Source organism: Aulonocara sp. 'chitande type north' Nkhata Bay, linkage group LG15, assembly GCF_057382095.1.
Source record: "Aulonocara sp. 'chitande type north' Nkhata Bay isolate Kocher_YH1m ecotype deep benthic linkage group LG15, A_spYH_male_GT1.1, whole genome shotgun sequence".
Classification (NCBI taxonomy): domain Eukaryota; kingdom Metazoa; phylum Chordata; class Actinopteri; order Cichliformes; family Cichlidae; genus Aulonocara; species Aulonocara sp. 'chitande type north' Nkhata Bay.
In genome coordinates, this window is record NC_141358.1 from 16,258,801 (window position 1) to 16,275,234 (window position 16,434).

The window sequence follows — 16,434 nt, forward strand, 5'->3', positions numbered from 1 at the left end:
TCCCAAGCTGATGTTGCCCATGCCGCTCCTACAGATCCAGACAGCATTGCTATCACAGTTGTACCTAGCTACCGACAAGCCTTTGTGAGCTGGAATACGAAATCACAGAAGGAATGCAGCGGTGCTGTTCAAAGCTATACAGTCAACTACTACAAGACGCAGGATGTACTGTATCTCAGTGAGTACGCAATGCACTTGTGCGAAGTTTGCACACTTTCATATAATGCAACATTCATAGCATTTCTTTAATGGGTTTCTTCCAGATGTTACTGTGGATGGCAAAATGAGGAACGTCTCTTTAAAAGATCTGAGTCCAGACACCCAGTACACCGTCAATGTCGATGCCAGGGCTCTGACCGGAATATCAAAAAGCAGTGATGAGAAATTTACAACCACAAAATTTGGTAAGTGGTCTATAAGAGCTCTGACTTAGAGGAATGATTCAGAATGAGCCTGTGAGCGGATTATCTTTGGTTTGGTGCACCCAATACCACCCTGATACTAAGTTGGTGAATAATCAACAGATGCATCAGCACAATAATCATGCTTTGGCATGTCAGGCCAGTAAAGATTGTTATTTCAGTCAATAGTGACACAGTTTTATTTTTTCGTTTTGTTTTCTGGATTGAACAAAATACAGCAAAAAATGTTTTTGCTTAGTTTAGTCCATTCAATGTCTGTGTAGTTTTATTTATTTTATGTTTTTTAGCAACCTTTATATTTAAATCCACTCAAAACATTTGTGAGTTAAATAACTCAATGGCTGTTGTTACCAGTCATGAACCTGTGTTTTCCTACAGTCGAGCTTTAACCAAACACAGCTCAACTGACTCATAGCAGTAATAACAGCCTAATCCCGACATCAGTGCCAAATATTAAAATTTGATGAGCCTCAGAGAAAATCTCTTTATGGCCTTGATCCAAAGCCTTTGTGTTTTCCAGCAGTTACCTTGGCATGTATCTAAGGACGCAAACAAATAGAAACATTCCTGAAAGTCAGAAACAGGATGCTGCAGTTTTACTGCTCTGAGACCCACAACAGCACTTATTTGCTGACAGCAGACTTGACAACTGCAGAAAAAGTTTAATAATTAATGACGGATCATTTATTTTCCATAAAATATTAATTGTTTTTACAGACAAAAAGGCGTGGCAGGATTTACTTTGCTATTGTAATATTATCTACAAGTCTATGACCATGGGCATTGCCATGGTCGAAATTGGTCACAGCACAACAGCAAAAACTGAACCAAAAACCTAAAACTCAACAACTACTCTGGTTATTAAGTGGTTTTGAATCTCCACATGCAGTCATGGTAACAAGAAAGTACACTCTCTTTCAGCTCAGGTTTTTTTGTATCAGGATATAATACAAGTAACGCAGTCGTTAGCAGGTCTTAAAATTAGGTAAATGCAACATTAAAGCAACTACAAAACATGACATATTATGCTGTGCCATTATTTATTTAACAAAGTAATCCAAAAATGCAGTGTACAATTAGACAGTGCAATTAGGTAAATGAACAAGTATGGCTTGTTTAGAAGAGTTGCACATGGCAGTTAGCTTAGGCATGCAACGTTGCACCCGAACAAACTGAGACTTCCTGTCCTTTGGATGAAACCAAAGTGGCGTCATGAACTGGTCATGTAAGGCAGGCAGGAATGGACCCTAGATGCAGACTCATGGAGGTGAAAATGAACTCAGAAAGTTTTATCGGTTTTATTGTTGGATGGCTGTACTACAAAACTAACTAAATTTGGAATATACATGAAATTAAACACGCAGGTAGGCAGAACACACGGTGGGGAATGAGGGAGAACGCTGGACAGAGGGAAACAGAGGGCTTTAATATGCAAGGAATGACAAGGGAACAGGAAACACATGGGGAAGACAGCTAAGACAAATTAGACATGACGAGTGAGAGAAAGCAAAACTAAACACACTGAAGAGGGAATGCAAGATTTTCACAATAAAACAGGAAACGATGGTGATGACAATGATGACAGGCTGAGGAACAAAGATAAACATGAAAGGCGGGGAGACATGAAATGAAACACAAGGATGGGAAACCAGGCACAAAGACACACACAACCCACATAAACACAGACACACAAAGAGGGACACAGAAGGACACAGACACAAGGGGAAATGTAATATTCAAGGAACTAAATGGGGAATATAAGAAACTCAATGCGGAATAACTAAGACTACTAATGAAAGTGACTCAGGTCTGTTGCCCCAAAGGATACAGGAAATGTGCTGATTTGCACGACATAGTCATGTCTGATTTTAATGCATTTTCCTCTAAACGCTTGATGATAACTGACGTCATGACTTTTAGCCTCATTGTTTCTGCAGAGAGATTTCTCTAGAACAAAACAGTAAAGCATTTACAGTATATAATTTAATGAAGAAAAAACAGTATATACCTCTCTGCAGAAACAATGAGGCTGTATCCTTTGGGGCTACAAACCTGAGACATTCTTCTAGAGAAGTACGTCATGCAGCGGGTTGATGGGAACAATGAGGCGACTGCTGAATGTTACAGGTACTGTCAGAAAGCCACCAAAGGCAGATTACAGTATATAGGAGTGATACACCAGGCGTGTGATGTTCTCCTTTATAGTGGACAGAAATTATTTTTTCGAGTGGAACAAATAATTTGTGTGGCATCTTATTTAATGCAGAACACCTGATTGTTATTTAAATAGTTTGAAATGGTTATTTAAAAAAAAGGTAAATTGCTGCAAATAACTTTGTTGTCTGCAAAACTTGTGCAGAGGATTTTAAAATTAGCAATTTATATTTGCATTTAAAGTTATGAAATATGATTCATTAAACATGTTTATGGTTTTTACAGTAAAAAATATAACTTTTTCTACTCGGATTTTATGTTATTTGTCTAATTTTAGATCTATTGTGTTACTACAGTTTCTCTAAATGAAAACATAACTGTAGATTCAGACATGTGAGGTTGTGCTGAAAATAATGATACCAAACAAGGCAAAGTAAATAGTTTTTAAAGGTGAACTGTAGCAGTAAAATCAAAAGTAGTCAAAAACGGCCAATTATAGTCTGGACCCAGAAGGTTAAACATTTTTTAAAGTAATGCAATAGTTACTTTTTCTAGTAACATATTACTTTTAGAATCTTATAACTCAGCTACTAACTCAGTTACTTTTTTGAAGAAGTAACTGGTAACTATAATTAATTACTTTTTTCCCAACACTGGACATGAGAGACTGATAAATTCATACAGAAAACAATTACTTTACATTTGTGTTGCTAAATGTGTTCTACGAGCTACTGAGTCACGAGGTATACTCGGTCTTTCACACAGTGCTTCTTCATTTTCACTTTTTTTAGACCATTTCACAGTGTTATATGTCACGAGCTGCTGTTGATCTCGGGTTATATTTACCTAATTTCGAGACCTTGTAAGGATTAGATATTTGCTTTATTATGTCCTGATATAAAAAACCTTATAGTTGCCTGTATTTTTTACACACAAACTGGTATTACCGAAGCTTGATTTTGTTACTATAAACAACACTTTAAAGTCATTTATTTTTATGTACACTTAAAATGGTACAAATGATCTATGTCTGGTGCTGATATCACCAATTTAAACCGTGAGAAGCAAGTAAATGGTAAATGGCCTGTATTTATATAGCGCTTTACTAGTCCCTAAGGACCCCAAAGCGCTTTACATATCCAGTCATCCACCCATTCACACACACATTCACACACTGGTGATGGCAAGCTACATTGTAGCCACAGCCACCCTGGGGCGCACTGACAGAGGCGAGGCTGCCGAACACTGGCGCCACCGGGCCCTCTGACCACCACCAGTAGGCAACAGGTGAAGTGTCTTACCCAAGGACACAACGACCGAGACTGTGTTTGAGTGTGAAGTTGATTGGCTCATTAGGGCAAGGAGGGCAAGAGGAAGAGGTTTGAGCCACCCTTGCGATAAACACTTGTCTGTCTGGGTAGAACGTCACCCAGATAACAGTCAAGAAGTACCTGAAGCCGTCTTGACGTTGATTCACCTCCCTTTGGAACTATTTATCAACCATGAGAAGACACTGTGACAGATTGCCAGCCGACGGTTGATCAGTGTTAAGATATTTGTTTGCGTGCTAAGAACTAAGATCCTAACCTCTAATGTTATGACTCACTGGACTAGTATCTGAATTAAACCGAATGTTATGAACTTTTTCTTTTCTTTGCTGTGGTAATACTAATTATTTAAAATTGTATAAATCCAGTCAGTGATTTTTTTTAAGAGTGTTTAATGTCTGTTCTGCAAAGTGCTCAATGATCAATTGAAATGTCTTTAACAGATCCAGGGCTTGTTACTCCACTCAGTGTCGCTGGAAGCGTTATCATCTTCCTGGTGTTATTTCTCGGATTATGCATTGCTGTTCAGTAAGTTTCAGTCTCTTTTTGTTATTGATGATTTGTTACGAGCTCCTTTTGAATGCAAACACTGAACCAAAAACATTTCCAGGCCATCAATAGTGGAAGACAGGCTCTGATGTGTTAAGACATTGTGGTCATGTTGTGATTACATTTTTGGCACCAAACACTTCTACAGATTTCTTCCTAACGATGTGTTAATGATGTGTGTTATCTGTTTAGATGGAAGAAATTCCAGGAGAAGCCCGTGCCAAATCCAGCCCTCAGCTCTGTGGGTGTTTGGGCATCGCAAAGTCAACAAAAGGTGACGAGGATGTCATGGCCCTTGATTTATAATGATGAATTTTGCGGGATGGGGCGGTGATATTTTCACATGTAGTTTAGGCTTTTGAGTTATTGTTTCCTCTTCTCATTTTTACTTCGTTAGTTTGCTTTCTCATTTGTCTTCTTTTAGTTTTTCAGATTTATTTTTGTCCCCACCATCTGTTTTGATTATGTGCACATCTGTCCTGTTTTTCTTCCCGTTTCTAATCCCAAATCACTCCTTGGTGTATAAATAGTCCAGTCGTTGTGTCTGTTCACATGGGTTTTCTAGATTTTCTTTGTGCTCATGTGTCTCTGCTTGTTTTTAACTTCACTATGTGTGTTATTATCTGAGGCTGTCCAGTGGGATGCATTATATCTGCATTAATGTTGCTGAAGAAGTTGCATGATTAAATTGTAGGTTTTTCATTGTCAAGCAAAAAAAGGTAGAAATACATCAGCTTGTGCTTTCTTGAATTGTAGAGAAGCTGAATGTTATTCTATATTTCTGCTAAAGTGACTACTTGGTAATTTACTTTCACATTTTACAGTGTGAGGGTTTTCTGTTTTACCTTGTCACATGTGTCAGCAAACTGAGTCTCTCTGACTTTGTTGTGTTGAATGAAAAAAGCTGTTTAAGATGTTTTTTCTTGATCATTGCACATCCACCTCAAATTTCTGAGATCTGAAAAAAAGATTCTGTGATTTAATCAAAAAGTTAACTACTGTTATGGTTCAAAAATATTGGGGATGGACACCAGAGGAAAAACCCACAATAACAACACTGGTCCGGTCGGGTTGAGTCAAACGATGATTTAATGATCACACACGTGGGAGATGGACACTGTATGCAGACAGTCTCAGATCTCATCTCAAAAAACACATCTCCATAGTTTTATGAAATCAGGGTATTAGAACGCCCCCTCATGCGTAGTGACAGGTGTAATACAATCAATGTTGACAATTTTATTTAACACAAAGAATAACATTGTCTCCTTCCCGAGGGCAGACGCTAACTGCCCCCCTTCTCCTGGAACCGTCTGTACCCTGCTGAGACACAACATAGCAACTACAAGGACTCTTTCATTTATTAAGACCATCAGTGTGTATTGCTCTAAATCAAGTATATAATATTAAATGAATATTGCTGGATCAGCTACTTCTACTTAAAACATATTAAAACATGACTAAGCACAAAATCACCAAGAATGACATCTTATAAGTGCTGTGTAAGCGCGTGCGGCCTTCCAAGCTCAAAGCCTTTGCCCTCCATAGATCAGCCAGACTCGCACTGGCTGTAGCTTTTAACCTTTAATTACCTTGAGCACAACTCTAGAATGAGCAACAAACTGCAATGTGTATGGAATGATCATGATTACATCTGCAATGGAAAATCATGTTATTATTCTGGTACCTGTAAGAAAGATCAAATTAAAGTTATCACCATCACTGTAATGCAAAGAATAATGTAAGATCAAAAACTTCAATTTATGCTTAATGCAAAGCTGGTTATATACTTCTAAGGAACTAATAATGGCATATTAAAATATTAAATGATAATGAGAAAAACATCCCCTCCTTATTCTACAATTCCCTCTGTTGACCTCTGGAGAATCCAGAGGTCACAAACAGTTGTGTCCCTCCTTGGCCTACACATTCAGCTCCACATGCATCATCGGCATCATGGACATTGGAGTAATGACTCCAGGGTCCACTGCCCTCACAGACATACTTTTGAACATTCTTCTGGCACAAGGGATGATACAACAACAAATAACCATAATACCCACCACAATAGACAAAGAAAACATGACCGAAGCGATGACCCCCTTCCACCGTCCGAACACTGAGGTCAGCCAGCCTTCTAACGGATTACCAACACCGGAGTGATCATGCATAGTTTCAGAAAGGCTCTTCAGGCCCTCCAGAGCCTTGGTTACCGACCCATCTGGAGCAGTATTGTTTGGAATAAAGGTGCAACACTGGTCGGCAAACATAGCACACACGCCCCCCTTTTCCGCTAACAACATGTCAAGGGCCATTCTATTCTGCACTCCCATTAACGAGGTCGGACCCACCTGCTCCGCTAGCCCCTCCAATCCGTCTCTGGTCAGGTTAGAGAGCCTCAGTACATTGTAATGAACATAATTAATCCTATCTACATTCTTGTTTGGAGTCACTGGAAAGAAAGCAGAACGATTAGTTTTTTCTAGGAAATTAACTTTAATTAACCCTTTTGGATCAACCCCCGCTATTTCCACCCCCAAAATTAAATACATAGATTGTTTGCGATCCCAATTCCCCAATGATAAAGTTAACGCGTTTCCAGAGGGGCTAAAATCCCTCTGTAGTTTAAGCCCGTTTTCTGATCCCGATTCTAACGGTTCCCAATTTTGCCCAGTGTAACCCCTTACCTGGTCCCAGTTACGGCACCAGCTGTCATAAGGACGATTTCCCCTCTCGCAGTGCGTACTCACTGAATAATCCCAACAGACCCACACATTGTATCCCCTCCAAGCACTGCCGACGTCCCTGCAATTAACAACATCACACAGATCAAACGTAAAGGAAGTTGTGGAGCCAATAACATAATCTAATTCTAAACCACCATATGTGCTGAGACACTCATCCTTTTTACCAGAGACCTCGCGTTTCACTCTTGCCCGCAACCTTAACTCACTATGGACCACGCGTGATGTACTTGGTGTATCAAGCAACGCCGGACTGGCATGGCCTCCGTGCTCAGACTGGTTTCCCGGGTCGGTCTGCAACAAACAAATCAAAAAACAAATAGCCATGATTAGCAACATAGTTAACATCAAACTCATAATAATTTTAAACATTGTGATGGCTTTTGAGACTCTTCTTTCTTCACCAGTGTCTAATTGTTGTGATGGCATGGTGGTATATGAATGTTATGGTGTAGTAAAAAGTTCAAAGCCCTTTGTCAGAGCCTCTCTCTTGTTTTAGGTGTTCAGTGTGGTACCGCTCCTTTTCGTTGGCGCGGCGATCTCCTCCTTGGCTGCTCTTCTTTCTTCGACCTTCCGGGTAGACTACCGGTCGGTCCGTTGCACAGGTGTGAGGGATTATTGTGCCGCTCAATTTCACCTGCGTCGAGTTGAGATTGATCCTTCCTCACCAAGCCCTCGTGCGCAGCTGCGCACTGCGTCCAGTGATACCAGGTGTCGCCTTTCCCCTTCAGTTGGACCGCTGTCGCCGTCCGAGCCGATACCTCATATGGACCAGTCCAGCGGGGCTCCTTCCACTTTCGTTTGATGACTCTCAGCCACACTGTTTTCGCGTCTGGGACCTCTCCTTCTCCTGTGGGCCCTTTACAAGCCGCCTGTTTCGTGAAACTGGACACTAGCGCCTTTAGCTCGTTCCAGTAGTCTGCGTGGGACCGGTTCCCCTTTTTGTCCCGTTCACCCGAGCCCACCGTCCAAGGTGCCGGAAACTGTCTCCCGGTTTGCAGCTCGTATGGTGTAAAACCTGTGGATTGATTAACAGAACATCTTATGGTCATCAACGCAACCGGCAGGGCTGCGACCCAATTTAGCCCTGTTTGCGCGCAGATTTTTGCCAATTTGTTTTTCAAATTTAGGTTCATTCTTTCTACTTTCCCCTGAGACTGAGGATGATAGACCGTTCCAAATTTATGCTGGACGCCCAACATTTTTTCTACTTTTTCCAAATCTTGATTTTTAAAATGGGTTCCATTATCTGATCTAATTCTTTTCGGGAACCCATGACGGGGAATGTAATGATTGATTAAACACTTAATGACAGTCTTAGCATCCTCCTTTTTTGTAGCCCAGGCCTCTGGCCAACCGGTCAAAGCGTCAACACACACTAACAAATATCTTACACCGCCCGGCCCGGAATCAATCATATCAGTGAAATCAATAACAATCTCCTCTCCCGGCCTCTCAGGGGGCCGAAACTTACCCACTTCCGGTTTTACTGCTGGCTTAGGATTGTGTGCCCCACAGATTAAGCACATCCTGGCCTTCTCCCTTATCATTCCTCGCAGCTCAGGATGCCACCAATGACACAAATTTCTTTCCATCTGGGCTCTCCCCACGTGGGCAAGTCCGTGGGCTTCATCCACCTTCTGTTCTGCCATTTTGGCTGTCAGCACGGGGCGCCCGTCTGGCCCCCTCCACAAATGTCCATCCTGCCAGGCTCCTTTGTTTTTCCACACCCCCTTTTCCTCTGGGGATGCCTCCTCCTGGGCCCGTTTAACTTCCTCAATCAGGTCAACAGATCTCTCCTCTTCTGGGGTTACCTGTATCATTTGTCTCTGTCCTTTGTAGCCTGCGGCCTCCTTTGCGGCTTCGTCTGCTCTCTGGTTTCCTTTTTCCACCATGCTGGTTCCTTGGGAGTGAGCTTTGCATTTTATAATGCTCACCTCCTCTGGATCAGCCAAGGCCTTTTCCAGTTCCTCCATTTCATGTTTGTGGGAAATAGGTGCATTGGTTGCTGTTCTGAATCCTGCTCTCTTCCACTGAGGCAGCTCCACATGCGCTGCTCCAAACGCATATGCCGAATCGGTGTAGATGTTCACTCTCCTGTTCTTGGCTAGTCTCAAAGCTCGAGCTAAGGCTATCACTTCAGCTCTCTGGGCCGACTGCTTTCCCTCAATCCTTCCTGACTCTCTGACCTGATAATCTCCTTCTACTCTGCAGACCACCGCATACCCTGCTTTCAGTCCTCCTTCGTCTCGGTGGCAACATCCATCGGTGAACCAGTCCTCAGCTCCCGGTATGGGTTCGGCCTTCAGGTCCTCTCTAATCTTTTCCTCGATCTGTGCTCTTTTGGCGCAGTCATGTGGTTCCCCTACACCCATTAAATCAGCCATGTTAATTCCTTCATGTGTGAATGTCAAATTTGGGGCCTCTAAGACTTTGCTCAGTCTCTGTTGTGCCCGTGGTGACATACAAAATGCTTGTGAATTCACGTATGCCACTATGCTATGTGTAGTGAGTATTTTTAGTGGGTGTTCTCTCACTACATATGCTGTTTTTTGGATAATTCTAGCGACCCCTGCTGCATGTTGTGTACATGTAGGATGCTTTGCTTCTGTTGGATGTAGTTTTACACTAACATACATGAGCACTTCTCTACCCCCCCCTTTTTTCTGAAACAACACTCCATTTACAATTGAGTTTGTTTCAGAAACATCTAAATAGAATGGCTCGTCATAATTGGGTGTGGCTAAATCTGAGGCCCTTGACAAATCCTGTTTTACCCTAATAAATGCGGCTTCAGCTTCAGGCGTCCAAGGCAACTCAGCCTTAAAGTTTCGAACACCAACTTGCTTCATTAGGCCCCTTAAAGGGGCAGTTTTGCCTGCATAATCCGGAATGAACTGCCTGCTGTAACCTGTTAAACCAAGAAAAGAAAGCATTTCTCTCACAGTTCGCGGTTTTGGGTGTATCAAAATTTGGTCTCTGTGTGTGTTCATCAAACCCACTGATTTGTGTGCGATTACCCGGCCCAAAAAGGTCACTTCAGGGCGAACTAACTGCAGCTTGTCTTTACTTACTTTAAAGCCACATTCCACCAACCTATTCAACACAACGAACGATGCCGCTGTACAATCCGCTGCTGACGGGGCTGCAATGAGAAGATCATCAACATATTGTATTAATGTACAATCATTAGGCAAATTACATGACGACAGGGCTTCTTTAAGCACCTGATTGAAAATGCCTGGAGAAAGTGCAAAGCCTTGCGGCAAACGTGTGTATCTGAGTTGTTGGCCTCTGTATGTGAATGAAAAAATGTCTCTGAGTGACTCATGCAGAGGAAGACAAAAGAATGCATTTGCCAGGTCAATGCACGTGAACCACTTTTGGTCACGTGTGATAGCTGATAAAGCTGTGTACGGATTTGGTACCGGTGCAGTAGTAGAGAGCAATATTTCATTAATGGCTCTCAAATCATGTGCCATACGGTATTTTCCTATTCCATGTTTCTCCACTGGTAGAATTGGTGTGTTCCACAGTGAGTGAGAGGGCTCTAACACCCCGGCCCTTAGCAGGCCTTCTATTGTTTCTGTAATTCCTGCCTCTGCTTCAGGCTTGTGTTTATACTGTGGTCTATTGATTGGTGTGTGTGACTTGAGCTGGAACAAGACAGGAGGACACTTAGCTAGGCCAACATCCGTGGGCCCTTTTGACCATAGACTGTCAGGCAGATTCGACAGTCCAGCAACTGCGTGAGGATGATCTACACACTCCTCACCATGTGTTTTTGAAATTTCTTTATGTTCCAAGATCACTGTATCCTCACAGGCACAAGTTATGCGATAGGTTTTACAATTTGGAGCATAAAATAAGTTAGGAATTTGGGTTCTTTGCCACCCTGTGTCGTCCAGTGCTCGCCTGACCATTGGACCTAGATCACCTGCACCATGACCTTGGTGGACCGCCAATGTAATGTGAGGGGTTGAATTTTCTTCCACATTGTACCAAGGCAGTTGTTCATCAGTTAATTTCACAGCCGCGGCTACACCTTCTGGTCCGATGTAGATGTCATGTGTTTGCACATTCCACGTCTGACCTTCAAGATCAGATTGAAATAATTCACGATAGGTGTCGTCATTCTCTTTATCATAAAACAGGGTAACGTGGTAAGGGTCGCGCGGAGGGGAGTAAACTGCCAAGCTCATTATCCAGGGTCTCCACAGCTGAAATTGCCTCAGAACATCCTCTTTCACTAGTCTCCCCCAGTAGATATTGACTTTTGCTCTTTCACAGTCTTGAAGCAGGTATTGAGTCTTTGAACTTGTTCCCAGGCACGGAAAATGCTGGCCCCCTGGCAGAGTCACAGATAATCCATCTGCTGAACATGTGATTGTGGCGCCCAACTTCACGAGCAGGTCCCTGCCCATAAGATTTACTGGCGCTTGCGATGACACCACATAGTTGTGTTTCAAAGTCTGCTTGCCCAGCTTTGTCAAAGCTGGGTCAGTCACTGGCAGAGTTGTCGGGATCCCGGAAAAACCCACCACGTTCACTGTGTGGCAGGACAACGTTGCACTGTCTGGTGCTGCTCTCAAGGTTGAATATGTTGCTCCAGTGTCTACTAAGAAGGGCAATTCTGTCCCTTCTACAGTCATCAACAGCATGGGATCTGCCACCACCATACTGTTTGGTCCTTCCGGGTCCCTTCAGTACTGGTCCTCCCTCCAGTCAGCCACTGGATACTGCGCGGCTGGTGCTGCACTCGGGTTTGGGGCCTGATATGCTCCCCTAGAGCCATCTCTTGCTCTCGGAGCTCCACGTGCCTGGGATTGGTAGCCTCGTCTTTGATAGTTCTGACGACGTTCTGGGCAATTTCTGTTCCAATGACCCTCTGCTCCACACCTCCAACAGACATTCCAAGGCACACTGCTGAGATTCCCCGTGTCACGAGCTCTTTGTACTCCCCCCGCTGAGCCACCACGCCCTCTGTACGATCCACCGGTTCCCCAATTCCCTGTGGGTTGGTTCTGCCTTGGTGCATTGGCGGGCCATCCGTCATTAGTGCAGGGACCCGGGCCACTATCTGGCCATTCAGGCCCAGGACCAGGCTGGGTCGCAACTATCATAATTTTTTCTGTTTTTTCTTTTTCCTCTTTTTTCTTTTCGCTGGCTTTGTTTCTGGCCTCCACCAACTGTAGTTTGAGTAGAGACGCTTGTGCCTCCTCCAACTCTTTTTTCTGCTTGTTCGCCCTGTCCTGCTCCAGCTGCAAACGATGTGAGACGTGTCTTTCCCACTGCACCGAATCTGCTACGGCAAAATCTGGGTTTTTCTGTAGATCTTCTGTGACCTGGTTTGGCAGCCCTGCCAGCACCGCTGAGCGAAACCATGCCCGATGTTCACCTTCTCTACCCGGATGGGTACCTGTTTCTAACAACCACTGATCTCTGGCTTTTTCTAAAAACTCTCTAGGTGTGTTTTGGGGGTCCCAAATTATTTTAGGTATGGCTCCTGTATTAGGGGTTGGGTACTTTTCACGGACTGCGTCAGACAAAGCACATTGTACTTCATGATAAGGCAAATCATTTGCATGGCGAGTTGTGCGAGCTATAGCCTCTACATCTGCTAGCCCACCACCGAGCATACACCGCGCAGAAATGGCGCGAAAATCACCAATCGCAAGCTCCTCTCCTTCTGTTAGTCTGCCTAATTCACGCAACCACCTTGCTCCTCCCCCAGTTATAGGTGGAAGCTGTTTAACCAATGCCTCCAAATCTCTTACTTTGTATGCGCGGTACACTGGTTCATTTTTTGCACCAGCCACTAAAGGCAAATTATAATGAGTACCCGCAGCTTTTTCTGCTTTGGTCACAGTTTTACACTGTCCCAATTTTCCCTTGCCTTTTGAACTCTTAAAAATAGGCCTCCTCCATCAGACTTTGTTGTGTTGAATGAAAAAAGCTGTTTAAGATGTTTTTTCTTGATCATTGCACATCCACCTCAAATTTCTGAGATCTGAAAAAAAGATTCTGTGATTTAATCAAAAAGTTAACTACCAAAATCTGGCGGCTGGATTAATAAAAAATAATAATTGGTATTTTCAGTTGTCCTGAAAGTGGTTTTCTGAATATCATCTTAAACAGTTTCCCCCCACACTTCCTGAGGCCTATATTATAAAGGAAGTTCAACACAACCAGGCTTTCTTTGCCTTAGCTGGCTTGACAAAACATAAAACCCCAGTTGGAAATAAGCACTCAGCACTCTGATCAGGTTTATTAAAAACTATAAAAATTTGTATCCCACGGAGACACAAAAATCCCTTTAGTTTGTCAGAAATTAGTATTATGAAATTAGTTTGACTGAACAAGTATTTTTGGTGTGTTCTGTATTTTTGTAGTCACAGTTCTAGCAGTGAAGACAGATTAGGCTCAAGTATAAAAATATGCATACATTCTTTGTATTACCAAATCCATATATGCACGTTTACAATGCAATGATGGTGCGATACATAGTGTGTAACTTTAGAGCTGGGCTTAGCTTTATCTCTAGAGGAAGATGGCCTTACATTTGACTCTATTCAGTGACTCCAAGGTGACTGTAAAATTAGCCCACATGAATATTTGTGCTGATATGCTATGTTTGCATAACTGCAGAGAGCTCTAATATGTTCTGATGGCACTTCAGGTTTGAGTATAGTCATGCAGTCAAATACAGTCAAATGACACTGAGCAACATTTAGTAAGGTGCAATGTCTATAAATTCCTCAACTACTCCCAATGATAATCTCCAAAATCAATCTTACTGGGCTGACGGATATCGCAGGTCCATGAATAAACTGTCTTATGTGTTTGCTCCATTTCTTCAGTTTTCATTTTCTGTAATTTGTCAGATTACAACTGAAAAATCTGATCTAAAAATCAAATGTAAAATTTGGTGGAATTCGAGCTTCAGCGATTAAAACAATTCAAGTTGGAGGATTTTAAATGACCCTTTTCTCCCCTCATGTTTTTTTATGACAGCTATCACGGTCCAGATTCATAAGCATTCATGTGCTGCTCTTTATTTACCTGTTGCCATGGGGAATCCTGGTATCAGAGCTTCACCGATGATTGCTATCCTCTTTCACGCATGCATTCTTCACTCAGGGTGAACATAATCAGGGCTGTTTCAACTCTCTGAGTTTATAGCAACTCAGAGTTTATGCTTTGTTGAACCTGCTTTCTGGAATGGCACACAGATGTTTTACAGATGTTTTTTGTCATAGTTTGAAGTTTCTGTCTTGAACTCATTTATGTGTCCATGCACTGTGACTCCTTTAACATCTTCCCTCTTCCAGAGGTCCTCTATCCTGAGTTATCATGTCTATGTAGGGTTTAGCTTTCACTGACTACAGAAACAATCCATGCCCGAGTCTTGATAATATATAAAAGCTGCTGTAATTCATCCTAGCTTTTTGTTTTACGGCTCCCTTCTGTCTGTGTGTTTGTATCCATAGGGAATCTGCTTCCAGCCATTCAGAAATCCATCTGAAAGCCACTGTGATACAGTATACCCAGAGAAAGCGCAGAGCACATCTACCCCTTCATTAGTTACAGGCTATGATACTAACACAGCCAGTGAATACATAGTGGACTACGCAAACTCAGGAATGACTCTTGGTCTTTATACAGAGGATGAAAGTCCAGTTGAACCTGCAAAGACGCCTCCCTCTCCTGGAGAATCCACTGCATTAATTTCCTCAGACAGCAGCACAGCCAACCCCTATCGAAGTCAGAGTTCTGGGGAGAGTCCTGTCCCGGAGACTGAAAAACTGAGTAAGCACGTGCCAGTAAAACAGCAAGAAAAGGCATTACTTAAGACCATATATGTCACATTAGACATGATTGAACAAGATCATAAGAGGTGAGAGCAGTGAAGGTAAATGATGCAGATAGATTTGCAGTCAGTCAGCTGTGAAAGAAATAGATATGGTTTGATATGACTGTGTGTGTGTCATTAAGTTGCCTAGCACTGTGGAACAACAGGATACAAACATGTTTAACCGTTTTTGTGTATGTAGTAGCTGCTTTATTAGGTCATCTCAATGTATTCAGCCGTACAGGAAGAATAGGTTTCATTTAATGTGAAGAGATGAAAAGATTTAAGGATATGAGTTATCACCACTGAAAATATGATATAGTGTTCCCAGGATTTAGCATTCTAGACATGCTTTGCTATGACACTGATCCTGGTTTTATGTACAGTCTGTATTATAGTATTGTGATATTTTGTTGTAAATATTTTAGCCATGTATTATATGCTTGATGTTTGTTGAGGTGTGACTCGCTGCATTTCTTTTTGCTTTATCGCTTTGTGTCATTTGTAAACTGGAGGAGTCATTAAAATGTAAATGTTGTTATTGTGTTGATAAATATTCACCGTGCAGAAGCGTCTCTGCCATATGTCTTGTAAACAGACAAAAACAAAAAAGTATGGAATAAAGTGAATAAATGTTGTACTTGACACCCTGTTTTGTTATTTGATGACAAAATGTTTGAAGTATTCTGCATGTAACCATATATTAGTGTGAGCAAGGCTTTGTAATGTGCATGGCACTGAGTGTAATTGGAGAAACCACAGTACACATTCATAAGAAAGTGAGCCAGCTCACTTATATTTTCCACTAATGCACTGTTAGACTGGTGAAAGGGAAAAATGTGTTAATATTTCAAGATAAATTATGCACACATACACCAGTGTTCTATGGTGTTGTGTGGTGTACACTCACCTCCTCCATGAATTTGGCATAAACAACAGGATTGGATATATCCTGTCTTGTATCAGTGGTGCAGGCTGCTGCTGCTGGCGTATGGTTATGCGGGAAAATTTTTCAATCACAAAGCTCAGATCATCTCAAACTAATTTCTTCAACATGACAGTGAATTCCCTGTATTCAAATGGCCTCAACAATCATCAGAACTCAATCCAAAATAGCAGCTTTGGGAGGTGGTGTTACAGGGGATTTCCATCATTGATGCAGTCGGCAAATTTGCACCAGCTGTGTGATGACATCATGTCAATATGAACCAAAATCTCAGAGGGATGTTTCCAGCACTTTGTTGAGTCTATGCCACAAATAATTAAGGTCCTTCCCTCCCCATCTCCAGCTGCCTCCCTCTTCCCGCTCCTCCACAACCACCCACACATGCAGGGCCTTGGAGTGGGGGTATGTCACCAGGGTGCAGAGGAGGCTACCCCCCCCG

The 16,434-nt window shown here is 42.4% G+C and overlaps 2 protein-coding genes across 7 annotated transcripts in view; one reads left to right on the forward strand and one right to left on the reverse strand.

The window, feature by feature from the left end:
* Positions 1–15,694, forward strand: part of LOC147312842 (interleukin-6 receptor subunit beta-like) — a 30,449-nt gene extending 14,755 nt beyond the window's left edge. For 5 of the 6 annotated variants that reach the window (XM_086264618.1, XM_086264620.1, XM_086264619.1 and 2 more), the window contains 5 exons: positions 35–178; positions 264–404; positions 4,348–4,432; positions 4,646–4,727; positions 14,688–15,694. In XM_086264618.1, coding sequence (XP_086120744.1) covers positions 35–178; positions 264–404; positions 4,348–4,432; positions 4,646–4,727; positions 14,688–15,098 — 863 coding nt within the window. In that variant the 3' untranslated portion in view covers positions 15,099–15,694. The remainder of the gene's footprint in view (positions 1–34; positions 179–263; positions 405–4,347; positions 4,433–4,645; positions 4,728–14,687) is intronic. The other variant, XM_086264623.1, reaches the window with a different exon arrangement.
* On the reverse strand, positions 7,686–9,173 carry LOC147312843 (uncharacterized). The gene is made up of 2 exons (XM_086264624.1): positions 8,672–9,173; positions 7,686–8,215 (listed from the first exon to the last, which is right to left on the reverse strand). Exons 1-2 carry the CDS (start codon positions 9,171–9,173, stop codon positions 7,701–7,703), a joined length of 1,017 nt encoding a protein of 338 aa, XP_086120750.1. The 3' UTR covers positions 7,686–7,700.
* Positions 15,695–16,434: the final 740 nt, after the last annotated feature.

Bases quoted from the DNA above. Each gene is read 5' to 3' on its own strand.
- LOC147312843 (XM_086264624.1), bottom strand. From the start codon at position 9,173: ATGGAGGAACTGGAAAAGGCCTTGGCTGATCCAGAGGAGGTGAGCATT. The intron at 8,216-8,671 runs GTAAGTTTCGGC...ATCAATCCACAG, and splicing joins AGCAGTAAAACCGGAAGTGG to GTTTTACACCATACGAGCTG.